This window comes from Balaenoptera borealis (genome assembly GCF_965194805.1).
Source record: "Balaenoptera borealis genome assembly, chromosome: 11".
NCBI lineage: Eukaryota > Metazoa > Chordata > Mammalia > Artiodactyla > Balaenopteridae > Balaenoptera > Balaenoptera borealis.
Window position 1 is genome coordinate 108,072,320 of NC_138868.1, and position 24,373 is coordinate 108,096,692.

Genomic DNA, 24,373 nt, shown 5'->3' on the forward strand with positions numbered 1-24,373 from the left:
TTCTATCTCCCCAGAGCCTTTGGGGCCCTCGAGGGCAGCACCGTGTCTAACTAACCGTTGTGCTCCTGCATTAGTGTCAAACTGAGCTATCTGGTCCCCGAAGTCCCTGTGCTAATGGCAGAGTGAAACCTCGCTGCCCTGCGGAAGGCTGTTTGGATGTGCGGTGGCTGCCTGTGCCGGCGGGAGCACATCCCCCCCTCACAGCAGACCAGAGGCTGCCCTTTGCCTCCGCATGGGCAGCAGACGGACAGACTTCTCGGGCCCAGAGACGGAGGCCTGAGCTGCAATGAGGCTGGGGAGTGGGTCTGCATGTAGACTTCCCGCTAGTTCAAGTCTTAAGACCTTTTTTTTTTTTTTTTTTTTTTGGCCTTGCCACTTGGCTTGGGGGATCTTAGTTCCCCGACCAGGGATTGAACCCAGGCCCCGGCAGTGAAAGCGCCGAGTCCTAACCACTGGACTGCCAGGGAACTCCCCCTAAGACCTTTCTTAGGCCAAATTACTTTCTTACTAGACTTTCCGTTTTTTTTTTAAACCTCAGAGGTTAGCCTGCCTGCTTCCTTTTCCCTCCCCTACCTATTGCGTCTCTCCTGAGCTAAGTACCACCTTGGTTCTCTTGCACTCGGACCCTCAGTAGAGCATGTTGGTGATGCATCAGAAGCGCCCGGGATGCTTGTTCCGTGCAGATCACTGAGTCCCAAATTAGACCTATTGAACCAGGTTCTCTGGGTGATGAGCCAGTGATTACGTTTTTAGCTTTTTGTTATGGAAGTGACAAACATATCCAAACACGGCGAAGATAATCGCATTAACCCTCGTGTGCTGTGTAACGGTTCATGAACCACTCACCCTGTCTGTGGCCAATCTGGCCTACCCCTCGTTATTTGGAAGCAAATCACAGATAATGTTTTCTTTTCCTGTAAATACTTCAGCATGTATTTCTAAGAGATAAGGACTCTATTTTCTAAGCAGCTATGTGTATTTTTCCCCAAGCTTTTTATTTTTGAAAGGTTTCAGACCTATAAAAAACGCAGTAGTGAATACTCTATACCTGTTACCTAGGTTTCCCAGTTTTGCCTTATCCATCTCACTGTGTGTGTCTTACTTACTTTTCATTGTTAGGCCATTTGAAAGTGAGTTGGGACATTAAGATAGTTCACCTCCAAGTAGTTTTCAGCTTGTTTTTCTTAAGAGCAAGGGCATTCTCCTGTATGACCGTGATACAGTGATCACACATGGGACAATTGTCCTAAATGTTCAAATAATGTCCTTTACAGCTTCCTTTTAAAAAGGATCATACATTATATTTAATCTAGGCAGTTCCTCAGCTTTTTCTTTTGAATCTTTTATTTATTTTATTGTATATTACTTTATTGTTTTGGCAGCATGCGGGATCTTAGTTCCCTGACCAGGGATTGAACCCGTGCCCCCTGCACTGGAAGTGCAGAGTCTTAACCACTGGACCACAGGGAAGTCCCTGAATATTTTATGACAATAATATCTTTTAAGAGTCTAGGTCATATGTTTAACACTATCTCTGAATTTGAATTTGTCATTCTTTTAAAATATTTATTTATTTATTTTATTTATTTTTTATTTTTGGCTGCGTTGGGTCTTTGTTGCTGTGCGCCGGCTTTCTCTAGTTGCAGAGAGCAGCTAGTGGGGGCTACTCTTCATTGCGGTGCGCGGGCTTCTTATTGCGGTGGCTTCTCTTTGTTGTGGAGCACAGGCTCTAGGCGCACGGGCTTCAGTAGTTGTGGCACGCGGGCTCAGTAGTTGTGGCTCGTGGGCTCTAGAGCACAGGCTCAGTAGTTGTGGTGCACGGGCATAGTTGCTTCGCGGCATGTGGGATCTTCCCAGACCAGGGCTCAAACCCGTGTCTCCTGCATTGGCAGGCGGATTCTTAACCACTGCGCCACCAGGGAAGTCCCTGTCATATTGTTTTGTATGATTAGAGTCAAATGACATATTTTGGCAGAAAGACTGTGTAGGTGATCTGTTCTCAGAACATCGCTTGTCAGCTTGTCCGTTATTGCTCACCCAGTTAAGTAGTGTCTGCCAGACCTTCCCACTGCAAAGACGCCTCTTCCCCTTCATAATTAACCCTCCACTGATGATTTGTACCTGAATCAGTTATCGCAGTGGTGGTTTGTCTTAGAGCTAGGTGTCTGTAGGTCCACAAAGGGCTAAAGTAAGATTCACCTGTTCTTTGGGAGAACACCCAGTCTTAGTTTCCTGGGCGTTTTGTTATTAGAACTGATGTGGGCAGAAATCGAAGTAAGAAGCTAGGAATGTTGTCCACGTGAAGCCGGAGGTGGTGGGGAGTACCTGTGTGTGTTTGAGGTCATGCACGGGAGTTCTCTTCCCGTTTCCCCCGTAGGATGCTGTAGCCCTGCACCAGAAGTTAAGGGATTGAGGTCAGGAAGGAGTGAGGAAGTCCCGGGCTTTGTGGTTGTAACAGAGTGTTGAGCTCTTGTGGCTGCTGGCCTGGAGCTGAAACGTCCAGTTGGCTTTGGAAGATGAGGTGCACATCAGCTTATACGCATTAGAGACCGCTCCTGTCCTCACGTGACTGTGTGACCGCCACGGTAACCTGCAGTCAGGGTTGTTTTCACCTGGAATCATGATCAGATTTGCTTCTGACAAAGCTTCTCTTTTCCAGTGGGCGAGTTTGTAAGTGATGTTCTGCTAGTTCCAGAAAAGTGCCAGTTTTTCCACAAGGAGCGGATGGAAGTGTGCGAGAATCACCAGCATTGGCACACCGTGGTCAAGGAGGTAAAGGAGTGGATGGAAAAAGTCGAGGGTTGTTTTTTAGGAAAGTAGTATTTTTTCTCGACACCTTACCATAATTTTAAATTAATTTTCTTTCCCTTTATCTCATCAAAGTTTACAATTACTTGTATCTTTTAAATTAAAACTATTTGGGAGAAGAACAGATATTTTTGTAAGGAAGTACAGTATTAACAGTTCAGCCCCTGAAGTCAAGGACATGAAAAAGATCGTTAAGTAAGGATTCTGTCGGCAGGGCCCCCAGCAAGGCCACCCAAACCCTAAGGCGTGTGTGGAAATAGCCAGTTATAGAAACTCTGTGTCTGGACATGCATGCTGACAGGTTTAGATATCATTTCATTCTTCCCGTGGGGAGAATGACCCTTTCTTAGCTTGTCCTCTGCGTTAAGTTGGTTTTCCAGCCAGTTGCCTTTCTTTTGTCTAGTTCTGAAGTAATTCTGAATTCCTCACCAATTAGGAATGTATGTTACCATTGACCACCATTAACCAGCGTGGATAATTACTAAAAGAAACCTCCTTTCCTTAATTTTATTCCAACTTTGGGCTTTCATTGGTTTTAGCCCAGATGATGTTTCCCCATTGCAAATTAAGCAAAATTTGTAAATCTTAAAATAGTAGGGTCGCAACTTTTTGGCCAAAAATTTACGTGTCCGTGAGAAAGGCTAACATTGTGATTTGGTAAGGGTTTCTTTTGGATAAAGCTAGGGATTGGGGGTCTTTGACCACACTTGCTGTGCTCTGATGTCGGTCTGTGGGTTTCCCGCAGGCCTGCCTGACTCAGGGAATGACCTTGTACAGCTATGGCATGCTGCTCCCCTGTGGGGTGGACCAGTTCCACGGCACCGAGTATGTGTGCTGCCCTCAGACAAAGATTGTTGAATCTGCTGTGTCAAAAGAAGAGGAGGAGGAGGAGGAGGAGGAGGAGGAGGAGGAAGATGAAGAGGAAGACTATGATATTTATAAAAGGTAACCTCCTGTCCTGAGCCTGCGGATGGCCGTGGCTGCTGGCCCCTGGCTTCCCGGTGAAGCGGGCACTGCCCGTTCCTGCCGGAGCTGGGCCGGCACATCTCACTTGGGCCGTGGCTGAGCCCAGGCACGCCAGTGGCCTTCAGCAGCGCGTCGTCCCGGCCACGTGCCTTCCTGCAGGGTAGCCCGGCCCCTGCTGCCTGGCGACCCCCTTCCGCTGAGGTGGCCGGGCTGAGCGCTTTAGCAGCACAGCTCACCATGGGCTGAGCTTATTTCCTGCCTCTGTCTTTGTGTTTCAGAACAGGGAAGGGACTCATTGTTGTGCTCTGTGCATAGCAATTGGTATTAACCTTCCTTTTTTACTGTGACCTTCAGTGAATTTCCTACCGAAGCAGATTTGGAAGACTTCACAGAAGCAGCTGTGGACGAGGATGAGGAAGATGAGGAGGAAGTGGTGGAAGATCGCGATTACTACTATGACACCTTCAAGGGAGACGACCACAACGAGGAGAGCCCGACCGAGCCCAGCAGCGACGGGACCGCTGCAGAGGAGATCTCTCACGGTGTCCAAGGTAACCCCACGGAGAGCCCCCGCGGCTGTAAAATCCACCTGGCAGTTATTTACTTAGAATTTGTTAATATTCTTTAATTTGCCTAGAGACTGCTTTACTCACAGGTAAGTCACAGGAGGGTGGCTTCATGCCCCAAAGGTGAGGTCAGCTCTGGGCACTGCAGGCAGTCGACAGATTTTAATCAGGAAACTAAGCTTTGCATTGTAAGGACTTAACTAGAGAATTAGAGAGACCATGTGGTCTGCCCTCGGGCAGGATTCTTCCACATTCAGCCGGAAATGGTCTCTCCTGAGGGGGATCCCCTTCCTCAGTAACTGCTAAAGCCCCAACCTTTCGGAGTGGAAGTCACTTCCTTGGTTCCCTTCCTGAGTGTGTTCCCATCTGTAGGCTGCCCTGTTTGTCCATCAGAAAGAGGTTTGCAGCTGGGAGGGTGGAATTTGATGACCTACTGGTAAGGGATCAGGGCCAGCAGTGTTTTCATTTCACCATGTAAAAAAAAAAAAGTTGTGACAGTTCTAGACCATTTTATGTGCAGCCTCCTGCTGATAGGATATTCGAAACCAATTAAGATCTGAAGAATTACTCAGGATTCAACCAGGAGCAGATGACTTAATGAGTCTAGAAGTTTGTGATTCACCCTGGAGAACATAGAACTTACACGCGTCCTTTCCAGGGGCCTAAGTAGTGTTTACGATGGTTACCGCCACTGAAACAGCCTCTGCACCTGCCTGTCTCCTTCTGCCCTTGACACCCCCGGGACGGCCAAACCAGGCAGCTGTGCCCACTTCACAGATGAGAAGCGTGAGGCCCCTCCATGTCAGCCCTGCCCCGCTCTAGACTCGAGACAGTGCAGAAAGCACCAGTCCGTATTCTCAGGGCCTAGGGCTCTCTCTTGCATCAGGAAGGAAAACGACCACTTCCTCAGGGTTGACTGACAGGAATTGGCAACTGCGTTGGCCAGGGCGCCAGGTGCTGCCCCATCTTGGCCTTCGCTGATGTTAAGTGTCGCCTGGTCCTTCTCCCCTTGCTGGTCTGTAGCTCTGTGAACCCCTGGAGCTGCTGCCCGGCCCCTGCTGACATTCTGACCGTTTCCACACAGCTGTCTGCTCCCAGGAGGCGCTGACGGGGCCCTGCCGGGCCGTGATGCCCCGGTGGTACTTCGACCTCTCCAAGGGGAAGTGCGTGCGCTTTATATATGGCGGCTGCGGCGGCAACAGGAACAATTTTGAGTCTGAGGAGTATTGTATGGCTGTGTGTAAAGTGATGAGTAAGTCCCGCCGCCCTGGCTGTGCAGCTCCATCCCGTCCAGCGTTCTGTCCCCCGGCGTCCTCGTGACTGCGTCTCTGTGGTGCTCCCTGCTCACTCGGTGTTTGCTGTTGGTCGTCTGCTCTTCTCTCTGTGCTTTCTAGATCTAGCTTTGCTTTCCTTTCGGCAGCTGTCAGCTCAGTTTTCTGTGTCCTGTGCTCACCGTGGGCCCGTGGAGGTGGAGGTGGTGGTGGAGGTGATGGAGGAGGTGACGGAGGTGGTGGAGGTGATGGTGGTGGAGATGGTGATGGTAGAGGTGGTGGAGGAGGTGTTGGTGACGGTGGAGGTGATGGTGGTGGTGGTGGAGGTGATGGTGGAGGTGATGGAGGTGGTGGAGGTGATGGTGGTGGTGGAGGAGGAGGTGATGGTAGTGATGGTGGAGGTGATGGTGATGGAGGAGGTGATGATGGTGGTGGTGGAGGTGATGGTGGTGATGGAGGTGGTGACAGCGGTGATAATGGTAGCAGTGATGGTGGAGGAGGTGGCGCTCCCTCCCTGCCACAGGGGAGAGCCCGGGGCCTGCCCTTTCTCATCCGGAGCCTCCGTGTTGGTTGGGTTGGGAAGGCAGCCCTGCCCTCCTCTGTTCAAGGCTGAAACTCACGAAGGACAAGCGGACAGGTCGTGAGTTCTGCACATCTTGTGTCCAGGGTTTTATCTCTCACTCTTGTCTTGAGTGGCCCTGTGCCGACCCCCCATGATGCACACTAGCTAAGGGGGTCACCTACTCTCCAAAGAGGTGACAATAAGGACACTTCAGGGAGCCGAGAACATTGGAACATCTTGCCATATGCACTCCAGGGAACGTGCTCTGCAGCCAAGTGGTGGTGACTCTGTTTCCCCAGTATTCTGGCAGCGCTGGATCAGGCAGAGCTTTAGGAGTTTTAGTTTATGTGTTCTTTGGTCACAAAGAAATTCAGTGTTCAGCTGAGTCAGGTTTACTTAGATGTCAGTAGGTTGCCTTTCTTCATAGTTCCCCCTTTTCCTGTTTAAGACCCTCTTTCTCGTCTGGAGCACTTCTGACCTGTGTGTAGGAAAACCCTCCGGCTAGGCAGACCCTTCTTCATTCTGATTCTGGAATTCATTGGAATAATGAGCTGCTGCCATTCCTGGTATTTGCTCTAAAGATTTTTGGCTGTAGCTTCTGATGGTTTTTTCGTTCATATGCCATCTTGTTCCCTCTTTCCTTCCCCAACCAAAAGATTTTTTAAATCTTAATATGATTTGGTTTACTTTTAGTGCTTCCACTCCAGCTGCTGCTTTGTGAACTTTTTATTTGAAATGATTGAAAAGATGAGAAAACAAATGAGCCCTTAGGGAACATTGGTGGCAGAAACTTTTTTATTTAGGAAAGATGGAGATAGAGAGAGAGAAATTACCGTGATCCTTCCTGCTTTGTAAAACTTCTTAAACTAAGGGGCAGCAAAACGCTGTTTGGGGTCAAAGCCTGAGCAACCTGGGTCGTTAAAGACCTCGCTGAATATGGAGGTGCGGTCTTTACCCAGAGGATCAGGCGGACGGTGTCGTAAGACACCGGAGGCTGGCAGATTGCTGGAGCGGGAACGGTTGCGAAGCCCACAAGGTCGTGCTTCCCGGCAGGCCATGGGGCCCAGCTGGAGGGCTTCGGAGCCTAGAAGCATCACTGCTCTGTGGGCAAGTTTGCTTCCCTCCTTGAAGGGGACTGAGGCCTGCGCATTTCCAGCTTCCTGAGCTGGTCGCTTGCACACAGACAGAGGGATGCGGTTCTAGGTTCGAGCCCATCGTGTCTTCAGAACCAAACTTCCAGACCTCTCGTTCCGACGGGGGGCAGGGGGGTGGGTGGGGCGGAGGCAGCTTGCGCTTGTATTACCTTCATCCGGCCCGGCGATATGAACCAAAGGCTCTGTCTCCAACACGTAAGCCTTTAAGCTGCGGACGTGCGCTGCCAGTGGCGCCGTGTTTGTTGGCACCAGTGGACTTCAGTGCTTCGAAATTCCCCTGGCTGAGCTTTTGAGTATTGTGGGGAATGTGGTTTCTGAAGCTAACTGTACATATTCTGATTTAGTTATAGTCTGAAAATTGGCTGTTGAGATCCTATTTAAATTAATGTAGGAGCCAGATAGATGTTCTTGACAAGACTTAAGCCGTAGCTTCTAGGGTTAAAACTCAGTAAAAGAGGGTGAATGAAGACACCCCGACGGAAGGACTGCAGAGTGGCTGACTTACTTGTGGTCACACTCATCAGTTACACAGCTGGTCTCATGTTGTGTTAAAGTTACGCAGTTCTGGAAACTGGGAGGATTTGTTTTTGAATTAAAATTCGTTGATCTTGGCTTTTGCTCTCCAAGTGGCTCTCAAGTGTGTCCCGATGGAGCAAGTTGTGTGAGCAGGTTGCCTGACGTTCCTCCTTGGCCTGGGAAATCCCCAGTGAGTTGGGGTAATGAGAGTTTCCACAGGTATTTCTTAAGAGGTGGACTAAGTAAACCTGTCATCTCAACCCTTCCTGGATGAGGATAAGGTCCTTTGTGCAGATACACGTCTGCCTGGGGCTGGTAGGAACTCAGGAACTTAGACTAGTGCGGAGCGTTTGTTCTAACGGGTTTTGTCCCAGGGTGGTGGCCTGGTGAGGCCAGTGAGTGCCATGGATAGAAAAGCCCAAAGCATCTTCACACTTGTGGTAAGCCCTTGTCCAATACATTGCCCCTGCTGTGGGGCTGGGGCTGAGGGACCTCCAGTGGAACTGAAAACTAAGCAGCTGGAGCTGGAGCATTTGGACTTTCTCTGCCCAGTCTGTGTGCAAAGAACATTCAGTTGAATCAGTTGCCCAAAGTGAGTTGTGACCTAAAAATAGCCAGAGAAAAAGAGGAAACCCGAGCCCCACAGTGCCTTTGCACGTCTGACTTCAGCCCTGTCTCTGGTCAGATGCTCTCAATAGGGTAGTTCTTGTTTAGGTTTTAAGGTTTCAAGAACTGAGGGAAGGTATGGAAGTGGTTTCCTTTTCTGCCCCTGAAGTCCTAAATAGATGCCTCACTGGTCCCGAAGGTACAGGCGGGGTGCGAACGGGCCCGGTGACTGGATATTGGGTGAGGAAGATGGAGTGGCGTCCCAGCAGACGGGCGCAGCCTGCCCTTGAGCGCGGTGCCGGACACGCCGGTCCCGTCTGCAGGCCCAGCCAGGCTTCGTTCCCTGAGCATCGTGCGACTTCCGCGTGGGGCCGACCCCTGGAGAGAACCCTCTGGTCACTTTGTTTCAGTTCCCCCAACTCCACTGCCAACCAATGATGTCGACGTGTATTTCGAGACCTCTGCAGATGACAATGAGCATGCGCGCTTCCAGAAGGCCAAGGAGCAGCTGGAAATCCGGCACCGAAACCGGATGGACAGGGTAAACCTCGGGCTCCTGTATCTTCGTGCTGTCAGGCATCAGCTAACTTGGGGTTCGTGGTTGAAGCAGAGGGACGCCACCTCCCCAGGTTGTTGCGCTAACTGAGTTAGGACAGGTGAGGTGTGAGAGTGTAAGCAGGCAGGCCTGCCTTCTGGGCGGAGCTAGTCCCCCTCCCTATCTCCACGATAATGGAATTATCCTCTGAGTGCTTATCTGTTTCAGACTCTGCGAGGAGCACTTCCTGTAAACATTATGTTCTGCCTCTTTTTCTTTGCCATGAACTAGCTTTTTACATTTTTTTATTTTGAAGAAGGAAACTTTACATCAATATTGTAAGTAGAAAGCTAGTATCATTTACCATTAGAACAAGGTAACTAGAAAAATATATTGGATGAAAGCAAACAGTGTTAAAGCATTCCAGCTAGATACTGTTGGCCTGTGGAGTTTCAGGGATGCTTTCTTTTCCTTCAAGGAGTTATAAGTGCCAGAGCAACAGAGCACCAGAGTGCAACTTTCTCCTAGACTTACTTGGAAAGGTTGAAAAAAAAATTGAAAAGGGAATTTTTTGCTAGGTCTGGGTACCACCTAAAATCCCACACATCCCCTGTGGTGGGCTTGTATGCTGGGAAATGCTTGTTGCTCTGTTTTATCCACATCAGTTCTGAGAAGTAGGTACTCCCCCTCCCCCCACCCCCAGGAGACTAAGGCCCGGAGACTGGTAGATAACCTGCCCAAGGTTATGAACAAGGCAGTCGTGGAATGGGGCTCCCCTGGGAGAGCTGACGCCCTGCATCTTCGGAGGCAGCAGTTCTGGGACAAACCCTGAGCTCATGAGTTTGTGGGATGTGATTTCCTCGTGCACTTGTCCACATTACATTCAGGGCTTGGCAGTATTTTTAGAAAATGGGGGGATTGTTTCAGAGATGATTCTGGCTATAGTGGCTTTGACCTTTGTTCCAGGTGAAGAAGGAATGGGAAGAGGCTGAACTTCAAGCCAAGAACCTCCCCAAAGCAGAGAGGCAGACTCTCATTCAGGTGAGACGTGTCCTCCAGAGAGGGGCTCCCAGGCTGACCCTTTGGAGTATGGTCGGAGCCAGAGTCCCCACAAGTTAGAGTTTGACACCACCTTTTGGTTGAGCGCTTATGTTACGAGGATATTTTCACTGACCTCCCAACTGGCGTTCTCTAGAATTGCTCACCTACGGTGGAGGGAAGCCAAAGCTCAGAGCAGAGCACGCCTCACTCAGGCCTGGAAGGGACCTTAGCTTGGCTGTGTTTATTCTGCTTTCCTGGCAGAAGTCCTCGGGCATCTTCCTTCTAGGCTGTGCCCTGTTTTCCGGCAGTACTGCAGTACCGAATGCTTTTTTTTTTTTGCAGACTTACTGAAAAGTCAAAAGGCAGAAAATAAATCTATCAGTTTATCTTTAACTTTGGATGTAAGGATGTAATCAGACTCACAGCAGCTGCCTCCCTTTGGCTAGAGGAGGTTGTTGACAGGAATTTACAGGACTGATTTGGGACTCATAAAACTAGTTACATCTTAAGTCAGCTTGCGTTTATGTTTAGCTGAAATCTCTCTTCTCATGATGTTGATATTTTATCGGCTCACCTTCGCTTTTTTATAAGTAACCTAGAAAATCCGCGAATGTTAATTTCCACACAGCCAATGCACCCTACGCAGGGAGCTTTAGCTCGGCAGCCTTAAACCTGCCTGCAGACCTGGCCAGGCACCCCGCAGGGAGCTCGCCCTTCAGGACTTGGTGTGAATGGCTCGGCCTCACCTGCCACAGGACGGGACTGTGGTTTGGGGGCGCCTTGCTGCAGCGCGGGAAGAACGGCCCTCCTTTCCTCGCGGTGCACACGGAGAGGCCAGGCCTGGGCTTGCGTGCTAGGGATTTCAGTTAGGGAGGTGTGGAGGAGCCCAGACATACGTGCTCTCGTTAGATGGGGAAGTGCAGTCGGCCCTTGGACCGCAGGAGTTTGAATTGCGTGGGTCCCCCTACACGCAGATTTGTTTTCAATGGTAAAGGCCACAGCACCGCACATGGGCGGTTGGCTGAATCCGTGGATGCGGAACCGCGTGTACAGAGGCCCGACTGTAAGTTACACTGGGATCTCAGACCGCAGGGAGGATCGGTGCCCTTAACCCCTGCGATGTTCAAGGGTCACCTGTAAGTGTCCAGACGGAAGTCAGAGGAGGCGTTCTGCGACCTCAGCCCTGCTCCACACGACTCTGTGCCGCTTGCAGGGGCGCTGGGCGCGGAGAGGCACAGAGCGGGGTCTGACGCCGTGTGCGTAGATGCCCGCAGGTGCGTGAACTCGATGTGGCTCCCGCTTTATGGTTTAGCACTTCCAAGCCATGGTGAAGGCCCTGGAGAAGGAAGCGGCCAGCGAGAAGCAGCAGCTGGTGGAGACGCACCTGGCGCGGGTGGAGGCCATGCTCAACGACCGCCGCCGGGTGGCGCTGGAGAACTACCTGGCTGCCCTGCAGTCCGACCCTCCGCGGGTGAGAATCGCTGAAGTAGCGTGTGTAGAACCGGCGTGAGCTCACATCGCGCTCGAGGGCCCGCGGGCCGCCTGTGGTGTGGACGCGGCTTCCGCCGGAAAAGCAGAACCTCGGGGTGTTGGCTGGTAGTTCCCCAATTGTTGCATTTTTATAGTAGCCTTACTTTCAAAGAATAAAAACACGTCTTCCATGGACAAAGGCTTTTGAACCAGTTCTATTCTAAATAAGATGATAAGTTAATTTATATCGCCGTTCTTATCTGCCAGTGGTGTCAAACTTTATCCCTTTGCTCTAACTTGCCTTGCTCTGGGGGATGGAGAGGATCGAAAAGGAGGTATTTGTAGCCTCCTTAAGCAAGTAAAGTCTTCTGGGTGACACAGGTCACCCTGTGCTTGTGATTATGGTGGCAGGCGCCGAGCTCAGGAAAGGGAACAGACAGATTGGAGGAGGACGGTGGGCTAGAGATTCTGGAAAATGCTGTCTGTTGAGGAACCACTATAACTGTGGAACTTAGCTTTTGGTACTTAGAAGGGTAGCTTCTTGTTACTTGGTAACTGAAAGCTCTTAAAGGTACAGCTTTCATTCCTGGGTCTCGCTGAGGCTGGCTTTCTTAGTGAGTTTTTAAAGCTTTGTTTTCCTGCCCGTTTTCAGTTCCCTAGTCTCTGGACGTGAAAACCACTGTTCTCTCTTGTAGCCCCATCGCATTCTCCAAGCCTTGCGGCGCTACGTCCGTGCTGAGAACAAAGATCGCCTCCACACCATCCGTCATTACCAGCACGTGCTGGCTGTTGACCCCGAAAAGGCGGCCCAGATGAAGTCCCAGGTACACCAGCCAGAGGAGAGACCGCTCTGACCGGTGGTCGGGCAGCACGGATGGTCGTGCTTGTTGTTGTTAGTCCTCAGGAAATGATTTTGGATTTCCAAAGACAGTAGGTACAAGAGTTGGTTTTTGCAAAGGTACTATTTAAAAAATATCTTTTCCATACTTTTTAATATTAAGTATGTCCTACTTAAACTGTTCTTGAAGGTTTAGGAATGCAAGATTATATTGAAGAGATCATTTTTATATCAGTTTATTTCTGGCTGAGGGTCCCACCAGAATTAATATTTGAAATCTCTTTCTAGGCAAATATATCAAGCACATCTTAAAAATTGGTCTCTTTTGTACAGTATAGTTTTTGTGTTTCGACACTTTACATCCCTGGGTTTTGTCCCCTGCTGCGTCCTACTGGTCTTTGCAGTCATCTATAGAGGTTTGTTTCTGGACCTACTTTGCTGATTTTCGTTTTAACCATGTATTAACTTGAGTTTTACTGTCTTGTATTCATAGAAATGAACTTGCCTACAAGACTGCTAGCTTCCTTTACAACAGTCTGCCTATTAGTTTTCCTAGAGGGCCTTGTGATGCCATAACTGATCTTACTCTATTTCCTCCCGTATTTTAAACCCAGCCCTGTGCTGCTTGTGGGGACCCAGTGTGCACAGGCTGGGTACCTGTCCCCTCCTGCCTCCTGTTGCTCCTGTGGTGTGATTGTAGGGGAACTTCCCAGAAGCCCTGGGGGGCTCCCCTACGGCCCCATCTGCTGCCCAGTTCTGCTCCAGCATCTGACCACACATAGTTGAATCCTGTCTGCCCTTGAGCAGCTCACAGTTGTGTGGAATTAATTATGCTAACTGTAAAGATGGAGAAGAATTGTCCTTAAACATACGGAGCCCACATTAGCAGCTGGGTGTTCAGGGAATGAAAGAAGTCAGTGTCCTAAAGAGTGGGAAGGGCATGGGTCTGGGGACCCCCAGGGCCTCTGCTGGGGGCCTGGAGCTAAGGCTCTGTCTGAAGCTGGATGGAGTAGAAGAGAAGGAGGAAAGGCCAGCAGACCTCGGGTAGCTTCCGGGAAGCTCAGGTGGGAAAAGCTTACATCCTGACAGGGGTGAGAATTTTTCAGGTCTACCCGATTTTTTTTTTTTTTTTTTTTTTTTAAACGTAGGTCTTCCCTGGCGGTCTAGTGATTAAGACTCCACGCTTCCAATGCAGGAGGCACAGATTCAATCCTGGTTGAGGAACTGAGATCCCACATGCCGCATGGCACGGCCAAAAATAAATAAAGTTAAAATTTAAAAAATGTAATCTTTTTTTAATTTTTTTTTTTTTGTAGAAAATCTAGACTATTATGTAGTATTTTATAGAAAAACAGCCTGTTTTGTATGGTGAGAATAGAAGGAAAGGTGAGACCTTGATCAGTGTGTTCAATCAACCTGCGAGCCAGGATCGGGGAACCACCTGAGTGCCCTGGGAGGCGGAGCATCTTTGCTGCATGATGTTTACTGTCTGCTCGGAGCCCTTAATCCTGGGGCAGCTCGGCCGTGGGATTACACTGGCCTTTGGCCTGTTCCCTGTCCTGTTATGTAAACTCTAGAAAACCCCAAATATGTTGAGCCTCTTAGAACGTGTGCACTCGATTTGAGGTGTGAGTGATGTGCTGCTGTCTCCCCCCACACACTGCAGCTCCAGGGGGCCCTCCAAAGACCCTGGCGCCCAGCATCCCACCCTGTGGTCTTGTCCTCGTGGGTGTAGGAACCGTCCTCTGCCAGGCTCCTTAATTCCTCTGACATGTGGCAGTGTCACCACTGCTGAAACTGGGGAGCTCACGGTTCCGTTTCCACTTGGATTTATTCTCTAAAGCACTCACTCTGGTGCTTTCCCATCAATTTACTTGATTGAAAGAATGGCAAGTATAAAATTAAATGGCTTTCATCTTTGCTTTTATAGGTCAGAGAGACATCAATCTACAATAAAAGCATCTTTCCATTTAACTTTTTTTCATTTTGACCTTTCATGTTAATGGCTTCAAGCCCACATAATTAATCCATTGGCTCCGAGCGCCCTCTTTAGGAAGAGCTCGGTGGCTGCAGGTGTAGCCCGGTGGGATTAGCCTTCCTGAGGAGCTTGTGTGACGTACAGCCACGTGCTTCACAGTGTCATTGGGGTGGATGTAGTCCAAATCTCCTTTCATTTCCACCCTGAAAACCTCTCAAATTCAGTGACAAAAAAAAATTTTTTTAATAAAATTCAGTGACCACTTTAATGACTTTTCTTCTTTTTTTTTTGGATGAACAACCTTGGAACTTCTGCATTCAGAAAAGGCAGTGAGCTATGTAAGGCAGATGGTAGATATACCTTCCTTATCACCCCATAAAAATCAGGTTTATTTATACTTCAGTGTGCAGTTTTGAAGGAATAGCTAATTTAGTTAAATAGGAATAAACTAGCTCTGATGCTCACTGTGATAATCATTTCAAGCAGCTGCTTCACGAAGCAAAAATCCATGAATGGGCTCACCCCTCACATCTGCTTTTTAACCAGTGATTTCATTCCCTTGTTACCTCATCTTGTCTGACCAGTGGTAAAAATTGACCAACTCGTCTCCTCTTTCACTCAGAAGAACCTTACTGAGTGTCTGGCATCGTTCAAATTTGGGTTCTTTTTTTATAGTACAGTTAGCAAGTGCCTCCTGTGAAAACCAAATCAATACTTGGCTAAGGAAATTTTAAAAATTCTCCCTTAACTTTGGAGCACTCTCTGGATAAATCCTTAGATCACCGAGAGGTAATACACACATTCTTGCACTACGGTGGCCAGTAAACACGGGGAGGATTCATACTGCCCCCCTGACCAGCTGCTTTGCTGGACTCTGTAGAGAACATCGGTCTTTGCAGAAGAGTGTGGGTGTCAGGCTGGCCCGGCTGTTCTGGTGACACGGCCTCTCGCTCATCCTGTGCTTGCAGGTGATGACACATCTCCACGTGATTGAAGAAAGACGGAACCAGAGCCTTTCTCTGCTCTACAAAGTACCTTACGTGGCCCAGGAAATCCAAGAGGAAATTGGTGGGTGCCGACGGTTTGCATCACGGTCAGGCGGGGCTTGTGCTCAGGAGTGATGGCGGTGCCAGATGAGAGAAGCAGGACACGCGAGGCCATGAAGCCGGGCATTAGCGTGCCACGGGCTCGAGAAGTCTGGGGCTCACGTGGCAGGGTCAGGTCCTGGCTGGGAGCCACAGAGCCTTGAGTTTCATTGACCTTCCCTCTGTTACCGGAAGAAAAATCTAGAGTGTGAATTTGCAAGGGACTAAGCAAGTCTCCCGTTACCCTTTCCCCCCTTAATTGCTGGTGTATTTTAAGGCATCTGTTTATTCACGTTCTCACTTCTTCTCCCTCTTCTGGTCTCTCTCTTCTTCATTTATCCAACAAACGTTTGTTGTGTCTACTGTGTGGCACAGAGTAAAATGTGTACCAGTAGACAGACCTCCTGGAGCTCACATTTTAGGAGGAGGGAACGGTCAGGAAAACGAGTGTCCGTGGGGATGGGTGCTGTGCCAGAGGTGAAACTGGGATGGGACGGGGAGGGTGCCTGGTGGTCAGGCTCCCTTGGGGGAAACCTGAGATCCGAATGATAAGGAGGAGCCCCCCACACGGCGGCCCCCGGGGGGAAACACTGAGCACAGGAAGCAACGACTGCAGAGCCTGATGTTTAAATAGAGAGATTTTAGCAAAATCAAGGAGTTTGGATTTTATTCTAGGATAATTGAAAGCCGTTCAAGGGTTTTAAACCAGCAGGTGACTAGATCTGGGTTATGTTTTTAAAAAGTGTGAACTTAAAAAAAAATTACTAGACTGCTCTGTTGAGAGCTGATGAAAATTGGAAACCACCCAGGAAGCAGTTGTAAAAATCCAGGAGGGAGGGGATGGCTGAGTGCACAGAGATGGGAATGGAGGCGATGGAGATGTGAGTGGTCCTGAGGATGCGTGTCAGAGGAAGGGTGAACAGGATGTGCTGATGGGCTGGGTGGGGCAGGGGGTTGAGGGAAAGAAAAGCATTGGCTCTGCCCCGGTTTCCCCGTGAGCAGCTGCCTGGGTGCTGCATTCTCTTTACCTGTTAAAATAGAAATTGCCCTCAGACATTAAGTGGAGGTGTGAAGTAGGCTACCAGGTGGGTGAGCCAGAGGTCGGGGGTGCAGGTGCAAGAACAGGTTTGGGAGTCATGATCCGTGGATGGTATTTAAAACTGTGCCGTAGGAGGAAACCACTTACCCAGAGGGAGTTGATCGAAGAGAGAGGGGGGCCCAGGATGCAGCCGTGGGCTTCCCAGCGCCAGGGTTCTGCAGTCAGCGGAGTCAGGGGGCACACCCTCAGGAGAGAGGAGGGGGTCGTGCATGGCCCGTGTTGTGAGCTGGTGAGACGCCCCTTTAGGCAGAGCTCGCATCCCACCCGTAATGACGCGAATTAGCCCCATGCAGGCTGTCCTGTGCCTAGGAACCAGATCCCTCTGCAAAGCTGGCTCCTGCGTGTCTGTCTTTGTCAGATGAGCTGCTTCAGGAACAGCGAGCGGACATGGACCAGTTCACCGCCTCCATCTCAGAGACCCCCGTGGACGTGCGGGTGAGCTCGGAGGAGAGCGACGAGGTCCTGCCGTTCCGCCCCCTCCATCCCTTCCCGCCCCTGCCTGAGAACGAAGGTGCGTGTGCGCTAACAGCCCAGCTTGGCAGCGGGGGCCGGGGGGCGGGGAAGAATGCAGTTAGAAAACTGAAGTCAGATCTGGGGCAGGCTTGTGCTGGGGAGGCTGTGTTCCCGGTGCAGGTCGAGCAGGGGAGGGGCCGGGATTCACCGAGCACCTGCCGCCTGCAGGCACCGAGTGGGGAGCCTTCAGTAACGTCGGGAGGTTTGTGATGTTTCTCGCATTTCATGGACAGTTTGCCTAAAGCCCACTGTTTGTCCTGGTCCCATCAGCTGCCTCCAGTGTGTGAGGCCTTCCACGTGGAAGCCCCTTGGCAGCTTAAATAGCACTTTCGTGTTCTAGGCTGTCATCATCTCTTCCTAAGAGTCTTGGGAGGTAGGTGACAGGGGGCTGCAGAGGTGACCTGACCCACTCAAGTGCGAGGTGGGCTGAGAAGCTGTCCCTCTGCCTCCTCCTGCACAGGCGTGCTTTCTTCCATTCCCTGCCGGTTTTCGACGTCTGTAGGGATCTCTCAGAGCTGTGGGTTTGGGGACTTCCCTGGTGGCGCAGTGGTTAAGAATCTGCCTGCCAATGCAGGGGACACAGGTTTGAGCCCTGGTCCGGGAAGATCCCACATGCCGTGGAGCAAATAAGCCCGCGAGCCACAACTACTGAGCCCACGTGCCACAACTACTGAGCCTACGTGCCACAACTACTGAGCCTGCGCACTAGAGCCCGCGAGCCACAACTACTGAGCCTATGTGCCACAACTACTGAGCCTGCGCTCTAGAGCCCACGAACGACAACTGCTGAGCCCATGCACTGCAACTACTGAAGCCCACACACCTAGAGCCCGTGCTCTGCAACAAGAGAAGCCACCGCAATGAGAAGCCTGCGCGCTGCAACTAGAGAAAGTCCGCGCGCAGCAACAAAGACCCAACGCAGCCAAAAATAAATAAATTAAAAAAAAAAAAAAAGCTGTGGGTCTGCACCAGAAATAAAAAAGCTGCCGAGCCCAGGCCCTGAGATCAGGGTGTGGAATCAGTTTCTATTTATTGGCCTGCTGCTGTTGTGGCTGATGGTGGTGATGATAAAAGTAGTGGCCACCGCTGCAGAGTCCTCCTCGTACGCCAGCCTCGGCTAAGCACTGTGCATGGACACTCTTGTTTATATTGTTTTCCCAGAATAACCCTCTGAGGTAGGGACTGGGCGTGCTCCCCGTTTGGGGATCCAAGGTTTAAAGAGGTTAAGTGTCTGCCCAGGGTCACGTGTTCTGTAGGTAGAGAGTAAGGATGTGAGCCTGAGCTGATGCGGTCCTGACTCCTAGGCAGATCCAGTGGTGCTGCTACGGAGGCCCGAGGAAGGGGGCGTCCAGCTCGGCCTCCAGACCCTAACACAAGTGCCTTCCTTCTAAACCAGCTCTCTCAGAGGTACCGACTCAGTACAGTTGACCCTCTGATAGTAAAAGAGCATCCGAGGAAGGAGCCAGAGAAATAACGTGGTGCCAGCGCTCTCCCTAAGCCTGCTCTCTCAGACCCCACCCACGGGGCCGTAGGGTGGCCCTACTTCCTCAGCTTGTTGGGATGGGGGCGCGTCTCGCTTGGACATTTGTGAACTAGGACCTTGTCTCCTTCTCAGAAAACCACAACCAGTGCCAACTTGTGTTTTTGTTATTTTCTAAGAAAAATAACTTGGGGCTAAGCTCAATAATTTGGGAGTCTCACAGAAGTTCCCCCAAAAGACCCAAGACCGCCTGCCTTCTGTCCCTTCCTTCCAGTCCTCTGCTGTAGCTCTTACCGCCGTTTGCTTGTGGGGCAGCTCAGGCCCAGTTTGTAAGGAAGAATATGCTTTTGTTCACGTTATAGAGAAAGTCAAGTCAAAGGTAGGAATTTTGAAAGAAGGGATTTTTTTCTTAATCTCCTCTTGTGCTGTTTTGTTTTTGTTGCTTTCCTTTCTGCTAGACACTCAGCCGGAAGTGTATCACCCAATGAAAACAGGTTGGTTTTGTCAAAGATGTACCCCCTAAGACCTTCATTCCTTTCACTTGCCCGGAAGTTTCACGCTCCGTTCCATTCCATCACCTGATGTTTTCCGCCTCATGCCTTCAGACATGGCTGTGGGAGGACCAGAGGAGCCTGACCTCCGGCACCCAGAACCCAGTGTCCGTGGGTTTGCTTACCCGGTGGCCATCCTGAGCTGCCCTTCTGGATGTCCAGAGAGTACAGAGGAATACAGAGTAACCAAAGTAGAGCCTTCATAAATCCTTTTAAGCTGGGTAGACCTTAAAAGTATATCCAGCTTAAACAGGTTGGTTGCAAATTCCTAGGATAAATAAAAACATGCTTATGGTCGGGTGGAGAGTCATTTTATTTTACCTCTTTTTCTCTGCTGCTCCCACATACATCTTTTCCCTTTCTTCTTAGCTTCTTGCCTTTTGTCCATGCCCGAGTGTCTGTTTCCAGCTGTCTCATGTCCCCCGAGATGTAGTGTCCCTCAGAACATAGTAGAAGCTGATGGATGAAACAGGTTGAGACAAGTGAACACTTGCTGTAACGAGTCTCCACTTTTCAGATGAAGTTCACTGCGTGTGAGCACAGGCTGAATGCTTGCACACTTGATCTCGTTTAACCCACTGAACACACTGGAGGTAGGGTTATTAGCTCTCTTTGCTAGATAAGGCAGTTGAAGCAGCCTCAGAGTTCAGTCATGAGTTTAAGAAGTGGAGGAACCAGAATCTGAACTCAGCTTCCTCCGTCTTCAGAGCCCGTGGTGTTCCTGTTTCATAGACCGCGGTATAGCTGCCACATTTCCTGGGGGGAGTTGGGGGGCAGTCCAGCCTCCAGGGTCATCGTGAACAAGGGCACACGTTCACAGACTGACCAGGCTGCCTCGTGCTGTGCCCTGGCTGAGGGTTTGGCAGTGGTGTGTGTGCTGCTTCTCAGAACACAAGGGTGTGAGCTGGCTCTACAGAAGTCCCTCGTGTGCACGTGCTTTGTTTTATTCTACTTGGAGCTGCCTCTTCATCACTGTGTGGGCGTTCCTCTGAGCAGCACATCTTGGATACGTTTAGATGAAGATGAATTTTCTAAAAGGTTAACTTGTCCTTATGCTTCAACTGTTATTCGTTGGGATAGTTTAAACATTAACTTTTGGTCTGTTAAATTCCCTTGTTTATTCATTCTATAAAACCAAAGTGCCTTGGGTCCGTGTTAAAGAAACATGAGGGTTGTACCACCAATAAAAGTGTTAGGAGAGTCTGCGCGCTGGTAGTAGGACTTTAAATCTGTTGGTTCAGTGCCACGTTATTTTTGAAATAGGATCCTGCCCTATGACCTTTGAAATTCTGAGGAGGAGGAGAGAGAGAGATGGAAAGAGCGCAGAGTTAGAATTTGTTAGGCTGGGTCATGAGCATCCTGCCGAGAGAGGGTCCTCTTTCTTACATAGCTGAAATGCACTGTTGCTGTTTCATTGACATTTTGAGACTACAAAAGCCGGCCCTGGTTTAACTCACCCTAGAATCAAGTTGTGAAACTCTTCTTTAAAATGAAAGCTGTGGAAAAAAGGCTGCCTCGTTTCTGGCTGCATTCTAACGAGTTAAGGGTTAGCTGGCCCGGGGGCTCAAGCAGCTGCAGCGCGGTTACTAGCGGCTCTGGGTCCAGAGCGAGTCTGGCCGCGAGCTGGAGAGCTTTGCTGTGGCTGGGCCTCTGGCAGCCTGAGACGACAGTGCTTTGCAAATACTCGTGTCGGCATCTTGCTCACTTACGGGTGGTCACCTTAGAATGCCGAGTATGCCGCCAGGTTGATCTGTTTATAAAAGGTTCAAATCACAGGCGTCTGTGTAGCACTGTATATAATATTATTAAGGAGGCACTCGTAGGAGAGCTAGGAGTCACATGCTTTGGGGCTAAAAATAGAGAAGATTGCGCCTCACTTTTCCTCTCCCTGGGTTTGTGCTGCGCCTTTGGACACTGTCGTCAGGAGTGCCACGCACAGGTGATGCCGGCCCAGGCAGTGTCTGACCTTGACAAGAGACTGTTGCCATTCTTGCTCTGTTTATGGAAAGGTACCATCTACCCTGGCATTAGAATTCTCCCCATGTAGGGAAGGCTTCCTTCCTGTTCATTCTGTCATAACCACTGAGGATGTGACCGTCTGATAAGCCCCAGGAGGGTTACATCCTAGTGAGGGACGCAGAAGAAAATCAGTAATTACAAACAGTGACTCTAAGTATTATAACCTGGGAATGTCTCCCAAAAAGAGCTGATAGGAAGGGTATAAGGTCAGGGAGGGTATTTCAGGCAGAAAGAATTGCCTGTGGCGTAAAAGACGGTGCCTGAGGCAGGCATGCAGGTTCGCTGCTGGTGTGGCAGGTCTTCCACTCGGAGGAAGTGTCAAAGGAGTGAGTTGAGGGGTAGTGGGTGCTTGGTAATGTCACAGGGTGGGTCGCGGGTGTTTTGATGCTGGAATGCCTTTGGATCCAGCTTCTGTTTATAGTACAAAAAGTATCGTCTCCTGAAGGCTTGCACAGTGAGCACAGCACTCTCTCCTCCTCCATGACACCCATCGGTCCTGCGTCACTCACCCCTGTGGAGCACGGTGCATCCTCCAAAATGGGAACAAGGAGCATATCGAGAAAGGGGAGGGGGCATTTGGTGAGGGCTCCCTGGCCCTCAGGAGGGAGTCTGCTGCTTCTGTGAGGTTGGCGTGAGGTCAGGCTGTCCCAGGAGACTCAGGTGTGCTCTCCCCACACAGGATCTGCGCTGGGAGAGCAGGAAGGAGGACTGATCGGGGCCGAGGAGAAAGTGATTAACAGTAAGAAGAAAGTGGATGAAAATATGGTGAGCCGTTTCCCCCTGCTCTGTGCCCGTGTTAACTTTGGGAATAATTAGAGTGAGTCGCACTGTTTTAGATGCTTTCCAGATGGACCTCCACGTGTCCGTTTCCACAGGCTAGCAGACGGGTAGGCTCCGACTGCTCCCACAGATGCGCTGTATTGTGTAGAGTCTGGGTGTGAATAAAGAATTATTTTTCAGCAGTAGCTCGGCTCTTGCTATACGGTGGAAAATATATTTGCAACTAAAGGCATGAATAAAATATGAGAGGCCATTTCAAATGAGTAGAGATTTAATAACTTGGAAATGGAATAGAGTTGAATTTGGTTCTTACGCTGCCTGAGGTTTATACCACCTATTAATTATTCATCTAGCATTTTTATCACTTACATTTCTGGATTATCTTTAACTGAATTTGATATTTAAACGCGGCTGCTTGGTAATTTGCGCTGAAGTATCTCCACAAGGGTTACCTAAAGGAAAACGCAGGGGACGGCCCTTAAAAGACCAACTGCTGTACAGTAGTTTTGCACCCACACCTGCTCCTTTGTTCAGGGGTCTGGTGCACGGACTTAGGTGAATGGCACAGAGCTGATGGGTTAGTGGGTGTCCATCAGGCGTCTGCTTCCCTCCACCAAATGGTAAATGGAGGGGACGAGAAGCAGTTAACACTGACACACTAAATTTGCCCTCCCTCCCAGTTGGTGACATGCTCCCCCCCCTCCCCGTTTCAGGTTATTGACGAGACCCTGGACGTGAAGGAAATGATTCTCAACGCCGAGAGGGTCGGAGGCCTCGAGGAGGGGCCGGTATGTGTCCCGCTCCAAAACCTGATGGCTGGTCCCACGCCAGCCTCGGCCATTTTCCCTCCCTCCTGGGAGCACCTCGCGCTATCTTACGCTATCAAAGGTCCCTCGTCCCCATTTCCCCTGTGCTTTCGGATAAGAAAGCTCAAGCTCGAATCTCCATGGAGATTGCAAGAGGTGGGGGCTCCCCCCACCTGTCCGGCGACCTGGATGGCAGGGTCCGGGCGCCCCCTTGGGTTTCTGGAGGCGCGACCGAAGGCTCACGGCCTCCCCCGCTGCCTGCCGTCTCTCACACCCTGTCGCCCGTCTGCTTCGTTACGGTAGGAATCCGTGGGGCCCCTGCGGGAGGACTTCAGTCTGAGCAGCAGTGCCCTCATCGGTCTGCTGGTCATTGCGGTGGCCGTCGCCACGGTCATCGTCATCAGCCTGGTGATGCTGAGGAAGAGGCAGTACGGCACCATCAGCCACGGGATCGTGGAGGTGAGCCGCCGGGGGCCTTGCAGAATTCGAGCGTCTCGTCGGGCTGCGCGTCAGTCAGATGGCTCTCTGGGTTATTAGGTCACGTCTCGGAAGTCAGCCTCGGCTGAGTCAAGTTGATCCTGTCACAGGAGCTGTTGCCAACTCTTGACATTAATTTGGGCTTCGACCGTGAATGCGAGGAAAGCGTAGGAGCAGTCTGTGCTGCCCAGGGTGAAAACTGTTTTCTCAGATTGTTTCCTTAGCGTTTCCTTGTTTTTCAGGTGCGTTATAGATGTTTGAGAATGAAGCACTGCTAATACTGTTTCTTTCTTTCTTATTAGTTTGCTTTTTTTTTTTTTTGATTTATGGCTGTGTTGGGTCTTCGTTTCTGTGCGAGGGCTTTCTCTAGTTGCGGCGAGCGGGGACCACTCTTCATCGCGGTGCGCGGGCCTCTCGCTGTCGCGGCCTCTCTTGTTGCGGAGCACAGGCTCCAGACGCGCAGGCTCAGTAGTTGTGGCTCACGGGCCCAGTTGCTCCGCGGCATGTGGGATCTTCCCAGACCAGGGCTCGAACCCGTGTCCCCTGCATTGGCAGGCAGATTCTCAACCGCTGCGCCACCAGGGAAGCCCCATAGTTTGCTTTTTTTTGACGTGTTTTATAAGGAGAAAACCAGGTATATGACAGTTCAGGCAACAATGGCAATGTGAGTGAATTGAGTCTTAAAAATATGAAATAGGAATAACACTCTTCTTTTTCAATGGGGAAAAAAGCAACAGTAAATTCGGAAAGAGCCAGACCAGGCTGCTTCTCTTCCATCTCTTGCTCATCTGTGATTAGAACTGCTTACTTACACTTGTTTTTGGTGAGTGGTGGGAATGTCCACAGTGTCTTGATTCTAGAAAATCACTACAATAAAGAATAGAATATGCTGGGGGAAATGAATGCAAATGCATGTGTCTTAGTTATCCGGCTTCACCTCCTGCTGGACACTGGCCTAGTTGTAGGGTTCCAGGGCTGGAGGGGACCTGAGGTCATCTGGTCCTGCCCCTTGGCCCTCGCCGAGGCTGCCCCGCAGAGAAGCGGCAGAGCTGAGGCTTGTCACTGTGGTGCTGGGAGATTCAGCTCACTGTTTTCTCCAACGTGGACTCCAGCTTTCAGTAGCCTAGCCTCTCTGACCCTCTTCTTTTCTCTTTCCTCCTCCTGGGTCCTCACCGCCTGCTCTTGTTTGGTCCACCCCGTGGTTCCCGGGGATCGCACAGCTCAGGTCTGCTGATGCCCTGGGAAGTTCTCT

At 50.4% G+C, this 24,373-nt stretch overlaps 1 protein-coding gene across 7 annotated transcripts in view; it reads left to right on the forward strand.

The window, feature by feature from the left end:
• APLP2 (amyloid beta precursor like protein 2) overlaps nucleotides 1-24,373 on the forward strand; it is a 70,000-nt gene that overhangs the window by 44,137 nt on the left and 1,490 nt on the right. The window contains exons 4-17 of one of the 7 annotated variants that reach the window (XM_082343101.1): nucleotides 2,660-2,772; nucleotides 3,554-3,753; nucleotides 4,129-4,325; nucleotides 5,425-5,592; nucleotides 8,860-8,990; nucleotides 9,951-10,025; nucleotides 11,338-11,496; nucleotides 12,191-12,319; nucleotides 15,280-15,379; nucleotides 16,854-17,006; nucleotides 18,947-18,982; nucleotides 21,738-21,823; nucleotides 22,552-22,626; nucleotides 22,948-23,103. In XM_082343101.1, coding sequence (XP_082199227.1) covers nucleotides 2,660-2,772; nucleotides 3,554-3,753; nucleotides 4,129-4,325; nucleotides 5,425-5,592; nucleotides 8,860-8,990; nucleotides 9,951-10,025; nucleotides 11,338-11,496; nucleotides 12,191-12,319; nucleotides 15,280-15,379; nucleotides 16,854-17,006; nucleotides 18,947-18,982; nucleotides 21,738-21,823; nucleotides 22,552-22,626; nucleotides 22,948-23,103 — 1,778 coding nt within the window. Of the gene's footprint in view, nucleotides 1-2,659; nucleotides 2,773-3,553; nucleotides 3,754-4,128; nucleotides 4,326-5,424; nucleotides 5,593-8,859; nucleotides 8,991-9,950; nucleotides 10,026-11,337; nucleotides 11,497-12,190; nucleotides 12,320-15,279; nucleotides 15,380-16,853; nucleotides 17,007-18,946; nucleotides 18,983-19,093; nucleotides 19,289-21,737; nucleotides 21,824-22,551; nucleotides 22,627-22,947; nucleotides 23,104-24,373 lie in introns of those variants that run through there. The other 6 variants (XM_082343100.1, XM_082343102.1, XM_082343105.1 and 3 more) reach the window with 6 other exon arrangements.